The sequence below is a fragment of the Manis javanica genome, chromosome 3, assembly GCF_040802235.1.
Source record: "Manis javanica isolate MJ-LG chromosome 3, MJ_LKY, whole genome shotgun sequence".
Taxonomy (NCBI): Eukaryota; Metazoa; Chordata; class Mammalia; order Pholidota; family Manidae; genus Manis; species Manis javanica.
This window is the reverse complement of record NC_133158.1, coordinates 196,252,075-196,265,442: the sequence shown is the minus strand read 5'-3', so window position 1 is coordinate 196,265,442 and position 13,368 is coordinate 196,252,075. Positions and strand designations below refer to the sequence as shown.

General features: G+C 37.5%; 1 protein-coding gene across 4 annotated transcripts in view; it reads right to left on the bottom strand.

The window, feature by feature from the left end:
- The window catches only part of SH3D19 (SH3 domain containing 19), a 168,658-nt gene that overhangs the window by 6,828 nt on the left and 148,462 nt on the right, over positions 1–13,368 (bottom strand). For 2 of the 4 annotated variants that reach the window (XR_012129616.1, XM_073232587.1), the window contains exons 13-19: positions 10,914–10,986; positions 9,811–9,941; positions 7,936–7,997; positions 5,289–5,491; positions 4,759–4,808; positions 2,084–2,270; positions 1,582–1,679 (exon numbers count right to left, since the gene is read on the bottom strand). Coding sequence is in view for 2 of the 4 variants with exons in the window: in XM_073232587.1 (XP_073088688.1) it covers positions 1,582–1,679; positions 2,084–2,270; positions 4,759–4,808; positions 5,289–5,491; positions 7,936–7,997; positions 9,811–9,941; positions 10,914–10,986 (804 nt within the window). In the remaining 2 variants the exon portion in view is untranslated. The remainder of the gene's footprint in view (positions 1–1,581; positions 1,680–2,083; positions 2,271–4,758; positions 4,809–5,288; positions 5,492–7,935; positions 7,998–9,810; positions 9,942–10,913; positions 10,987–13,368) is intronic. The other 2 variants (XR_012129617.1, XM_073232588.1) reach the window with 1 other exon arrangement.

The window sequence follows — 13,368 nt, the reverse complement described above, 5'->3', positions numbered from 1 at the left end:
TTAACAACAGATTGTTTATTGTGATATTAATTTACTGATACATTTTCTTTTATAGAGTGCATTTTCCAGGATCATTACAGTAGAGGCTTTATTTAGTCAAATCCTTAGTGTTTCTTAGTAAGTTGTATAGTTTTCTAAGACCCACATATTTTCATTAATGTTATTTACCATTTTATATAGTATTTTTATTATTTCATATTTTGAAACTCTTTAATATATTTTTTATTGAAATATCATTGATATACAATCTTATATTATTTTCAAGTATACAACACAGTGGTTCAACAGTTACCCATATTATTAAACCCCTCCCCTATGGTAACCACCAGTCACCTCTCAGCATCTATGAGTCTATCACTTGCAGTAACATTTATGTAAAGATAAAAGGAATGAATTTTAAGCCACTGACTCCCAAGAGTGGAAAGGACTAGGCAACAGTTTCCCAACTTTTGGATTTTAAGGTCCAAGAAATTTTTTAAAAACGAAAAAGGAACTCACATAGGGTTACCAAATTATAATTTTGCATAAGAAATATCTATCACTTACTGAAAATATTTTATATAAAAAATGACATTTTAATATAAAAAAATAGAAGAAATTCTCAGAAGAAAGCAAAACTCCATCACAAAATAGGAAAGTCAGCCATCCCATATACTGACCTATCTTGGCATGCCTCCCTTACTCCGTGACTCACCAGAAGCCTGCACGTACCCAGCGTCTCCTTATTTTCCTCATTTTGTTGCAGACATGTAAAAACCTTGTTTGGGCACTCCCTGTTTTAAGTCTCATTTTGCCCAATCACTCTTTGATGCTTTAATTCCTTCTCTGGCATTGCTGCCTCTGACTGATGATCTCCAGTTATGGAGAATTTAGCCATCTGCCGCAGGCTCTTCCGACAGCAGCCACAACTAAAACCACTCTCCTTCCTCCGACACAGCCCCAAGTACTGTTCTGGCTGCTTTCCTCAGAACGTGGTCCAAGTGTGGAAACAGGGTCATGGGAGTACTGTTTTCACTTTTAAAATAAACAAGAGGCACTTCATAGGTGAAGTAAGATTAAGATGGACGTTCAGCCTTCTAAAAACCTTTGCAAAGCAGCTTAACTTTCTGGGATCATTTTCCCAAAGTCTAGTCAGTGTCTCTGTGGAGCAGACTCTAGTGCCTCACAAGGCCCTGCTGCAGGGGCCAACTGCAGTAGGTACCACCTGCCTTTGTCACTGGCTTCAAAGGCATGACAGTAGCAGGCTGCAAGGCCATGGAGAGAGTCATCCTTGACTACGGCTACCAATGAAAATCCATTTTTACTGAGATCTGATGCTGTAAGGCGCAGGAATAAGGAATTCATTTGGGGATCATAGGGCTACTAAGCAAATAAGTTTTCTTTAAGTACCTAAATGCTTTACTGATAAATTACTGATAATTGTCCTATTCACTTTCTCTAACCTCCTTTAAAATTAGGGTCTGAGATCTGTTCATTCTTGGCTAATGATTAATACTACACCCAAATACACTACCCTTCAGTGGAAGACATTTTGAAATTTATAGCTGTGTAATGCACTTATAAAAAGATACACATTCTGACCTTGAAGGAAAGTTCATCTTCATTTTCCCCGTGGAAATCATATAAGGCTTTGGCCTTCCTCTCCTTCAGTGCTAAAGCAGACACACTTTCTGCCTCTGCTGTGAAGACACCAAAAATTCAAATATATACAAAAACATTAGACTAAAACACAAATCAAACATTTTAAGAAACCTCCTTGACATTACCAGGACAGAATATTTTCAATTAACTTTGAATTTATTTAACTTGCAAAAAGATGAAGAAGGTTCTCTTAGTAGGAAAAAATTGTAAAGAACTTACTTAGTAGATAAAATTAGCCATTATTAAGACATTTTTATATCTTTTTGCCCCCATAAATCCAACAAAGTATATGAAGAGAGTTTGCAAACTTTATGGATCAACTCTTTCAAATGTAGGCAAACCACTTAAAGTGAGCACGGACAGAGGGAAAAAGAATATATATTGTCTCAAAGGTCTCAGGTGCCCCTTAGAGAACAAGAGTCATTTCTTGCAGTTGTCGCACCTGGGCAGGGTCGCACAAAGGCTGCTGGAAAGACCCCCTCCGTGCCACGCAGTCGGTCCCTGGGCCAGGCAGCGTCCAGACGCTCGGGGTTCAGGATCTGGTCTCCCCTCTTAAAGGATGAGTCCTCACTGGCCTCTGCTGGGAAACTGTGAAGAGCCTCACACCATTCTCCAGAAAGGGTATTCTCCTGTTACAAATAAGGAGTTTGGTAAGAAAGGTGAGATTTTACTTGAAATTAATTTGTACATAACTTAAAAAGTGGTGTGGTAAAAGCTAAGTGGTCATAAAATTTCAAAGCTTGAAGGCTTCTTTAAGTCACGTAGCATTTATATTCTATCTGGTCTTCGAAATGAAAGTTTCCAGTAACTTTTTTCTTCAAATATAATTCTGAAGGACATGTGATAAATTTGTGGCTTTACTGCTTTTAAGAGATACACAATGCTTAAGCAAAACCTTTTTTCTAATTCTGATCTATAACATTAGTTACATTTTAAAAATTAAGTAAAACCAGAGAATACTTATCTATACCATTTATGAAAGCATACATGAAAAACCCTACCTAAATTTCATGTAATTTATGCAAATAACTTCCAGTGATGCTCTTCTTTACCTAAACTGGGAAGGATCAGAATGGACAGTCTGATATATACAATGAGTATTACTCAGCCACAAAGAATGAAGTCTTGCCATCTGAGATATGATGGACCTAGAGGGCATTTACACTAAGTTCAGTAAGTCAGAGAAAGACAAGTACCATATGATCTCACTTACATGTGGAACCTGAAAAACAAAACAAATGAACAAAACAGAAATAGACTCAGAGACACAAGAGAATACACTGGTGGCTGCAACAGCGGTGAGGCGGGGATTGGGTGAAACAGGTGAAGGGGGAAATTTATTTAGTGAGAACGTTCAATATGTTGATGTGGATGATGGCTACTTGAGTGTATACACATACTGAAATTCATCACACTGTACACTAAGATTTGTGCATTTTATTATATGTACCTCAGTATAAAAAAAGAACAGTCTGTTAATTCCTAGGTCATCACCTCATTCAGAGGCTATCAGATTCCCTGGCACAGGATCTCATTAGTTAGCTTAGTCAGCCTAGTTAGCCAGCCTTACTCAGCTCCAAGGCTGGTAGGATACTGACCCAAATGTGTGGTAGGCAGTATAAGGGAAGGCTCCAACAAGAATGCTTTTCCCCCAGACACACCAAAGGGAAGTTCTGCTCTGTGAAAAAGGCATCTCTACCAAGTTGGCACAGGAGCCCTGTATGCAAGGTGCCCAAACAGGGAGGAGAGAATAATGCTGAGAGTAAAGGCTTGGAGCCGGGCAGGCTAGGTTCCAGACCCAGCTCTTGACACTTCCTAGCTGACACTGGGCGAGATGCTTCTCTTCTCAGAGCCTCAGCTTCATTTTAGGGATGCTGTGAGGATTAAATGAGATAATGCATGTAGAATGCTTGGCACAGTTCCTGGACCATGTTCAGTTCTCAAGAAATTATAAAACAAAAGAAAAGAAAAAAAAAGCAAACAAAAAACTCCAACCCTAGCCCTCTTGCTCTTGCACTTGAACAACCAATCCTAAAGAATGGTACTAGCACTCCCAAGAAATGCAGGCGACCATGCGAACATTTCCTTTTGGGAACTGTAGTCACTTTCTGTCCTGTTTGACCTTATCAGTGGCTGGGGATGAAAGAATTAAGAGGCACACCATCCAATTCCAGTGACATTTTGACAAACAATGACCCCATCAAGCTCACTCTTCTGAAGTATGTCGCAGACCACAATGGGAGTCGCCCACATTCCAATTCAGTCTAACTACTTCTGAAGTCATGTCATACAGTATAAAGTTTTTAATCCTTTCCCCTCTCCCATTATAAAAATAACTCAAATGTTCCCAAACATTTGGCCAGTTTGGATATGTAGGAAGAAGTGGGAAAAAACCTACCCACCTTTAAATTTTACCAACTAAAGGCAACTGAATGTTAACAACTCTGTTTCCTTCTTGTCTTTTTATGCTGTATATTCAATTTTCCTATAATACATGTTTTCCTCCCATGATGTTTACTTTATAAATCTAGTTTGTCATGGCCTCAGATCATTCTCCCAATAATGGTTACATTTAGGTTGTTCCCAATTTTTTACCTATTATAATAACAACAGTATGGCCATCTATGTGACTAAAACCTTGTCTCATTTTTTATCCTTTTCTTAGAGAATTAGTACCAATAATAATCTGTACTTCTCTTTTAACATCCATATGCTTATTGATTACTTGTTTAGTGTTGAGCTGTACTAAATTTTTGTTAAATGGATACTTTAAGTGGTACCTTATTACTGCTTTACAAGGTGTTTCTTTGATTACTAGGTGAGTAATCAAATTAAAATTTTTTAAATATCAGCCACTTAATAGTATCTCTTCTATGAATATTCCAATCACATCTCTTCCCTTGTTTTCTATCAAGGGTTACATATCTTTCTAATCTATTTGTATGAGCTCTATATACAATAAAGATATTAACCATCTAATTATTTAATTTACTTCAAATATTTTCTACATGAATTAAAAAATGATTTATAACATCTTCTCTTTATAATTATGGTTTTAACATTCCTCCCAGAGTTGAGAGCTGGTCTTCACTACAGTCATCTATGCAAGCAGCATACCTGAGACTTTGCACCAGAATCTTGTTTGGTCTTCAGCGGTACTTTTGTGCCTAAGTTTAAGAGAAAAGTCAAAACTTCAGATGTAAAGACTATATTGTACGGAGAGAAACTATAGGGGGACAGTGAAAAGTCTGGTATTTCAGACCAGAGTCTTCAGATATTGGCTATATAACTTTGACCAAGCACTACCCATACTGGGCTTGTTAACTTTACTGTAAAGTGAAAGAGGATACACACTAGTTATGTCCTATAGTCCACTTCGATTTAAAAGTCTATGATTCCTTGTCTGCCATTTCTGGTATGAACCTATTGCTAATTATCTAAGACACCAAAACCAGCTTTCTGATAGATTACCACAATCTATCTGACAGATTATCCCAATAATGACTATTGCATTTTAAAAAACATTTTTCATGCAACTAAAAAAATATGGAAAATATGGACTGTTACACATCTTAAACTGCATAAGCTGTCATTGCTTATTTGAATTAGGGTATGAAAAAATACAAAAAAATATTTTCTATACTCACTTAAAACATTTGTACCAGAAGTAGGATGATCCTCAATGAGTTCCACAAAGTTAAGGGGAAAAATCCCAGTTCTGTCTTGAAGTTCTCCTCTGGCCCATTCTTCATTCACATACTCTTTAAGAGTAATAATTTCTCCCTCCGAGAAACTTAACTCATCCTTCTGGTCTCCAATGTATTCAAATCGAGCAACACATCTTGGGCTCCTGAACAAAGATGACATTTATAGGTTAAACTAAACTAGAGAGTCTTAACTTTCAATATGCTTTAAAACCTTCATTCAGTCTTTCAATAAATATTCTGTAATTGCTATGGAACAAGGTATACTAGACAGAATTTAAAATTTTTCATGAAAAGAGAGTGACACTTCTAAATGATAGTCCTTATCTTTTAGATAGGAACTTATTTACTCAGAAAAGCTAAAATCAAGGTCACAGAGGACAGGCAGAATTCCAGATAAGTAGCTAGGTGGTCACTTTACATTGCCATGCCTTCCAATCACCTCTACGTTATTACAGAATCTCCCTAGTCTCTACGTCTGTATCCTCAGGCCACAGTAATCCATGGCCAAATCCGAACCCTCTCAATCAGAATGCACTGAGTTGAGGAGTGCTAACCCTGACAATCCCAGGGCAAGACATCCAACCTCCAGGGCAGATGCCACGGGCATCCACTGGGCAAGAGTAGATACTTAATATATGTTGAATCAGTGAGTTGTACATACAGATAAATGGCCTTCAAAACTATAAGGTTTGAAAAAACAGGAACTCAGCATGTTTTCTTGTAATAGTTAATCTTATTTATACCAATCACTGTTCAAAAGATATTTGTATCTCCTTTAAAACGTCTTTATTTCTGAAATTTAGAACAATCCTTAAATGATCTGCAATTTTGACTGAAAAAAAGAGAAAAGAGAAAAAATTCTGTCCCTAGAAGGCATGATTTAATTTCAAACATTCAAGCTGAGGCTTTAGAAAGGAAGTTTCAAGTTTCAATAGCAACAGGCTAAGGAGATGCAATTGCCTGAAGAGAAGAGGGATTCTAGCTCCAATCAAAGTCTGATTGAAGACAGGTCAATGGATCAATGGCTATGAAAGCCCACTTTAAATTTAACCTGTTGACACAATAAACACTACTTAAAAATAGGAGAAAAATTGAACCGAAAATAGAATTCAACTGTTGTGACATCAGAAGTTTTCTTACTTGTGATAACCTTTGCATTTATTTTCTAAAGTCCTCAGGGAACATCACCTTATGTCTGACCTATTCAGAGACAGGTTTACAGTCTTCAGCCAGTAGTGAATTCTATTAATTTGCTCATTTAACTGGAATATAAAGTTGCAGTGTGACAGCGTTTTAAATCAAAAGAAGTTACAATGATGCATAAAAGGGTATATAAATTCATGGAAAGGCCTTCAGGCATAAAAGAAGACCCTTCAATTTAACTCTTCCTTTACTTTCTTCAAGTCCCTCTTAAAAACAAAACAATACAAAATGTCTACCAGTTTTTGTAGGGCTCATATTACTACAAGATTTAAACATTTTCTATAACAAAAATATTTGAGCCTTCTAAAAAACGTGTTGGTAGATAAACACCGAAGGCCAAAACTAGATGCACTGGATGACAGAGCTGTCTCTGCTCCAGCTGGTACCAGGCCATCAGAGCATCAGGGTAAACTCTTGATGTCTCTGCCTTGTATCGGCACGGAGTGTTGCTTATGTCAGCTTCCATCAGCCTGTTGCATTTTCATCAAAATTCTAATCCTCTAAGACTTTTTAAAACAAGTAGCTTCCTTCATAATTAAAGAGACACACAAATAGCCAAGATATGGAAGCAACCTAAGTGTCCATCAGTCGATGAGTGGATAAAGAAGACGTGGTACATACACACAATGGAATATTATTCAGCCATAAGAAAGAAACAAATCCTACCATTCGCAACAATATGGATGGAGCTGGCGGGTATTATGCTCAGTGAAATCAGACAGACAGAAAAAGACAAATACCAAATGATTTCCCTCATTTGTGGAGTATAACAATGAAGCAAAACTGAAGGAACAAAACAGCAGCAGACTCACAGACTCCAAGAAGGGAACTAGCGGGTTACCAAAGGGGAGGGGTGGGGTTGGGCTGGTGGGGGGGGGGAGTGAGAAGGGGATTGAGGGGTATTATGTTTAGTACACATGGTGTGGGGAGAGTTATGGGGGTTACAAATTAATAGAATTCACTACCGGCTGAAGACTGTAAACCTGTCTCTGAATAGGTCAGACATAAGGAGATGTTCCCTGAGGACTTTAGAAAATAAATGCAAAGGTTATATCACAAGTAAGAAAACTTCTGGTATGTGTGGGGATCATGGGGAAAACAGTGTAGCACAGAGAAGGCAAACAGTGACTCTGTGGCATCTTACAACACTGATGGACAGTGACTGCATTGGGGTATGGGGAGGACTTGATAATATGGGTAAATGTAGTAACCACATTATTTTTTCATGTAAAACCTTCATAAGAGTGTGTATCAGTAATACCTTAATAAAAAAAACACAGAGAATCTGAATAACTGCACATCTGAAGTGTTTAAGCTTGGTAATTCTTTGTGATATCAATGTTCACCTCTGTAGTTTGTTCAGGAGAACACAAATAAAACTTACTTAACACAGTGAGATGAAACGGATGATACTCTTTTCCCATTTCCAGCTTTTGGAACATCAATCTAGTGAAGGCAAAATCAAGGCAGTAATTCTATTTCTTCAGATTTTTAGTAAGATAAATTTAAGGGTAAGTAATTAGGAAGTACATAATTAAAATTAACCAGTTTAGCTAGGTGTTAAACTAATTAAGTAGTACCATAGGTTCTAAGAGATAAGAAACAGAATTTGGAGTTTGAAAAAAATGCATGACTTGTGATATAGCCTTCCATGGCCCATCAATCCCTCTCCTATTTGTTGTAATAAGCACATTAATATCCCTTTACTCCTGATGGAGTTTTCTCTATCCCATATCCTCTGAGTGGGGAACTTCAGAGGAGGAGGACTAACTAACTTCCTCACCTATTCAAAGCACTGGGAGAATTTTGCACTACTTTCCTGACCCCAGAAGAAAACATTTTAATCAAACTTGTGAATTCTCTCCATTTTTATATCTCTGGTACATTTTCTCCCCCTTTAATCGGGAAGGAAGGAAGGAATTAGTACTCAGCAAGCACCTAGTAAGTGGCAAATACTTTATATTAAAATCCTCATTTACAAGGCTCAGTAGAGGTGGGCTGTAATAAAATATATGGCCATAATGCACTAAGTCTGAAAAGTACTTAAGACTTTGAGGTTTATATTAAATAAATCAGTACTCTTCCTAATGAATTCGAAAAGTTCGAAGTCTTAAAACAATTTTTTAAACTTGTGGGCTTAGAAGTAACACTTATACGAATAATCTGGCAGATCCCGTGTGACTGATTCTGATGTGGAAATGGTGCTTTTAAAGCATTGCTATGTTGGGCAGAGGAAGAATGAGGACAAGCGCTGAAACTATTATTCTTAATGTTAGTTTAGTGAATGTGGTGGGATTTCTCCAAAGAATTAGCGCATATATATATCGGACAATTTTTAAGACCCACATTTTGTGATTCAAGAGACTCAACCTCATTTATATTTGAAATATACAGGTTTCCTGTCATACTTGTTTTCTAAGTTTCTGATGTAATGGAAAATCATTTGTTTTTTTCCCTCCAAGTAAGTTGTTAATGTTCAACTACTTAAGTTCACTTTATTGGTATTTTCTAGTATTTATAAATTACATGAGGGCTGAGTTATACTCTTTCTACTGATACAAATGTGTAAGTGGCAGTCTGATTTGACCCCATGTTTCACAGCCCCCCAGGCTCAGCAGTTACAGCTTTACCATACAGGTCTGCTATCGCAGCTACATTGTGAGGGTGTAGATATAAAACTCTGAACTTTAATGTAATTTTTCCCAATCAGATTTGAAATTATTGTATGAAGAACCATTAGCGGACCACTACCATCAATGAAAGTACTTTAGTATTTCCAAATCTATTTTTTTTAATGATAGAAATAAATGGGAATGAAAAGAATGAAAGAAACCAAAAATAGATGCACTCCAAAGAAAAAGAGAAGTGGTACCATAACCACAGAGGACATTGCTTCAGGACAGTCGAGTACCACTTAATTCTTATTTACTAAATGTTTCAAATAATCAACATACATCCTTCAGTACTTCCCAACCCTGCAAGAACACGTGGTCTATCTGCTGACCTGCAGTAGTTTTTCACCTTAGGATTTCAGATAGCATTTAGGCATTAAGTTCTAATACCCCATAATATTATAATAATTTACCATTATGCAGTTGAATAAACATTTTTTGAATATTCCAAACATTTTCCAAATTAATCAATGGAAAAGAGAGAAGCAGAGCCCAAGAATCTAGGCTCCCAGTTATGTTTTCCAAACTGCAGGTCACACAGAACCCTCTGACTGTATGGCCAATTTAAGCAAGCACAACCCACTTACAATTACTTTGACATAGTTGGCAGGAAATATGCCAGTCTGGTTTCTACATTTTCCTCTGTACCAATCTGTATCTATTTTTTCCAGAAGATAAACAATTTCTCCAGAAGTGAGGTTCAAATCATCAACTTGTTCTGCAACATAAAATTATAATTATGTTTGATGAATTATCCTGGTTGCTGATCTGATTAAAGCAGAGCACAAAGTAGCATTTAGTTCTGTCCACTGAGGCAGTATGTTCTACTGATTCTGAGAACAGATGATACTAATCATACTGGCTTAAAAAATATATCCTTTTTGGGGGATACTGTTGTGAGCTTCCTCTCTTAAGACAAAATTAGATATATTTACCATGCATTGATTAATAGGAAATGGTTAAAAAAAAAACCACATTGTGCTGGCCAATGATTTCTACTGAGCCAATATAAACCCTTTGCTGAATACACACTGAACAATTAAAGAGCTTTATAGACATGGCATAATTTTCTTATTCTCAATCCTGCTTAAAAATCATTTCAATCTCAATATATTAACTAAGGGAGTACTACAGTTCTTCAGCAAGTAAATTGACTGGCACTAAAAATAAAAGTCTACTAAGTGGATAAAAAGAGGTTATAAATGAATCAGGAATTTATTTTACTTTAGACTTGGATATAAAATATATTTAAAAATTGATTACAAAAAATTTATATTTTCATCTCATAAATAATTGAGCATGTGTGTAGCTTTTACAACTCTTGGGAGAAAAGAACTTCACTTATTACATTAGAATTAATTTCATTGTAATTGTTAATTGGTACCCACTGTTTTCAAAGTGTTTATGAGTTTGCAATTGGTAAGCAATCTACTCCCTCCCTTCGGCTCCCTCACAGTCTCCCTCTCCATCTCAGGGAGAGTTCCACAAAGGCAAGGGAATGCAGCTAAGCTTTCTGGGATGGCTGGGTACAATCAACCCTTCCTGAAGGCAGGGTGATGGATAAGGTGACCTCTCCAGTCCAGATTCTGTTGGCACAGCAAATGAATAAGATGTCCTTGAGAGGTTAACCCAGAGAGGATGCCTGCTCAGGGATCCTAAACCACTCCCACTTTATCACTTATGTCCTTACCTGCTGGGAAATTGTGAAGAACGACAGCATGAGGGGCACTACTGTCAACAGGCTTCTGGGCATGGCGTGGGCCCTTAGGGGGAAAACAGGGCTGTGAATGAAGTGTGCAGGATGGATGCTGGATTTATTATTCACTCTGAAACCATTTTTTCCCCTCATTAGTGATCTCTTGACACAATTACATTATTAGTATACAGGATGCAAACCACATGGTTGAGCCAAACAAGGGAATCATTAACAAGTTGAAAAGGCATGTGTCCTTGCCAAAGGAGGACAGAAATAACTCTCAATTATTATGTCCCCTAGCAATTTCTTTAAACCAGGAGAGTAAAACAAAAGGGAATTACTTTTTTTGTAAAAAAGAAAACCCCAGTACCTAATTCTACCCTGAAGTAGTGTTTTTGGCCTCTTTACCTTTCAAAGGTCATTTTTTCCTTAAGCTGTCATCAGACTTAAGCCTTAAGAACCGAGCCTTAAAAGTTGTGTCTTCATTAAGATGGGAAAAGAAGAAAGTTCCACAATTTACACTCTAGCCTTTTGTAAAGGTAAGAGGTGATAGCTTCCTTGAAAGTATAATTCACAAGCAGTAAAACCCATTTCCTTTTTTACCACTTAAATGAATGCTTTTTCTAATTTGAAAGCCAATGCTATCTCCCATGCCTGGCCTGGATTTTCTATTTCATCTGAATGGTTTACTCAACAGTAATTCTAGGTAAAATTAGCAAAGAGAATTCAGTATTCTCTACCTATCTAGCCAAATGCCCTGATTGGGTAGAGGAGGAGAAGCTGAAGAGTGACCTGTCATACTGGCAAGCAGTTGCTAGGGTTGGTTTCTTGAGGAGAACAGACAAGCTTATTCACCTCATCACCAAATCCGACTGAAGACTATTATCTGGAGTTGGAACTTCTCTCCAACACTGGCAAACCCGTGAAATAAATGAGGGCATATTTCTGTGCCCCTCCTTGTCACTGAATCTCTGCTAACGACTCCTGTCCCCTTAGGGATATCCTCACACTTCCATTCCTCGGCCCCTCCCCTGGCCACGGCACACCAGTTGATGAGACTGCACTGTGGATCACAGCACCTTTGCTCAAACACACCTGCTCTTTTAACTAAAATGCACCTGCAAAGGCATGATGCATTTTCTCATTAGGTAAACCGAAACACTAATTAAGGTTGAGACAATAACACTGATGGCAGCTTACTATATTAGCTTACCAAAGTAACGCTGACATTTTCTTAAAGGCTGCTCAGTGCTTTTCCCTAAATAAATGAGCATGAGGGGAATTTCAGGGACTGCGCAAAGGAATTGTGAAATATTTTATGTTTGGAGAGGCTTTCAAAAATTTTTATATATTCATTATACATGCATATGTATGTTTTAATCTGTGGAGAAAAGACTGGCTATTCAATTAATTGTGTTGGACTAGATGGCTATCCATTCGGAAAGACTGATGTCAGCTACACCAAACACAAACATGAATCTCCAAATGAACCAACGATCTAAACATAACCAAGCCTGAGAGAGCAGAAGAGGTGGGACAGGAATGGGCGCCTCCCAGTTAGTTTCCCTTCTCTGCCTTCAATCACGGACACCCCTGGCAATGGGCTCACAACCGGGCAGGGCAGGTAAAGGGCAAGAGGGACAGGCTCAGCAGGGTGGCCACCAGGGGGCTGTACAATTCAGTTCATACCATTAGGGGGTATCTGGGAGGTTAATCTAATATTTCAAGCTCTAATTATGACTACAATTGGCAATATAAATTATTAATAAGTATAGTTAATATTCACTGTTCACTCACTATGTTCTACTATGTTAAATACCTTACATGCATTAATTAGCTCAATTTTTAAACATCTTGAGACATAATTCGCATACCATGAAATTCACCTACTTAAAAGTATACAGAGTTGTAATATATTCACAGAATTGTACAACCATCATCACAATCTCTCACAATGTTTATCACTCCCCAAAGAACTCCCCCCATCTAGCAGTCATCCCCTGTTCACCCTCCTCCCAGCCCTAGGCAGTCACTATTCTACTTTCTGGATTTACCTTCTTAGGACTTTTATATAAATGAATCACACAAGATTCTAAAAATAACTCTGTGAGAACTCATCATACCTACTTCACACATTAAAAAAATGATGTTCAGAGAGATTAAATAACTGCCTAAGGTAGCAGAAGGCTAACTGAACCCTTGAGCATGAGCAGAGTTTCAGGGATAGTGGAAAGGAAATTGCAAAACCCTGAAATTGTGAAACTCCTGAAACCCAAATCTGTGCTCGCCTCCAGGCAATAGGTAACAATCTCCTACTTTCCCCTTGATCTGACAGACTCAGTCTCAATTGGTCATGTTCAATATTTTCTGTTTACTAAAGCAAGGTTAAGAATTAAATGTTTTTAGACATCTTCACCACAAAACCAGGCTTTCATATAGGTAAATTTTA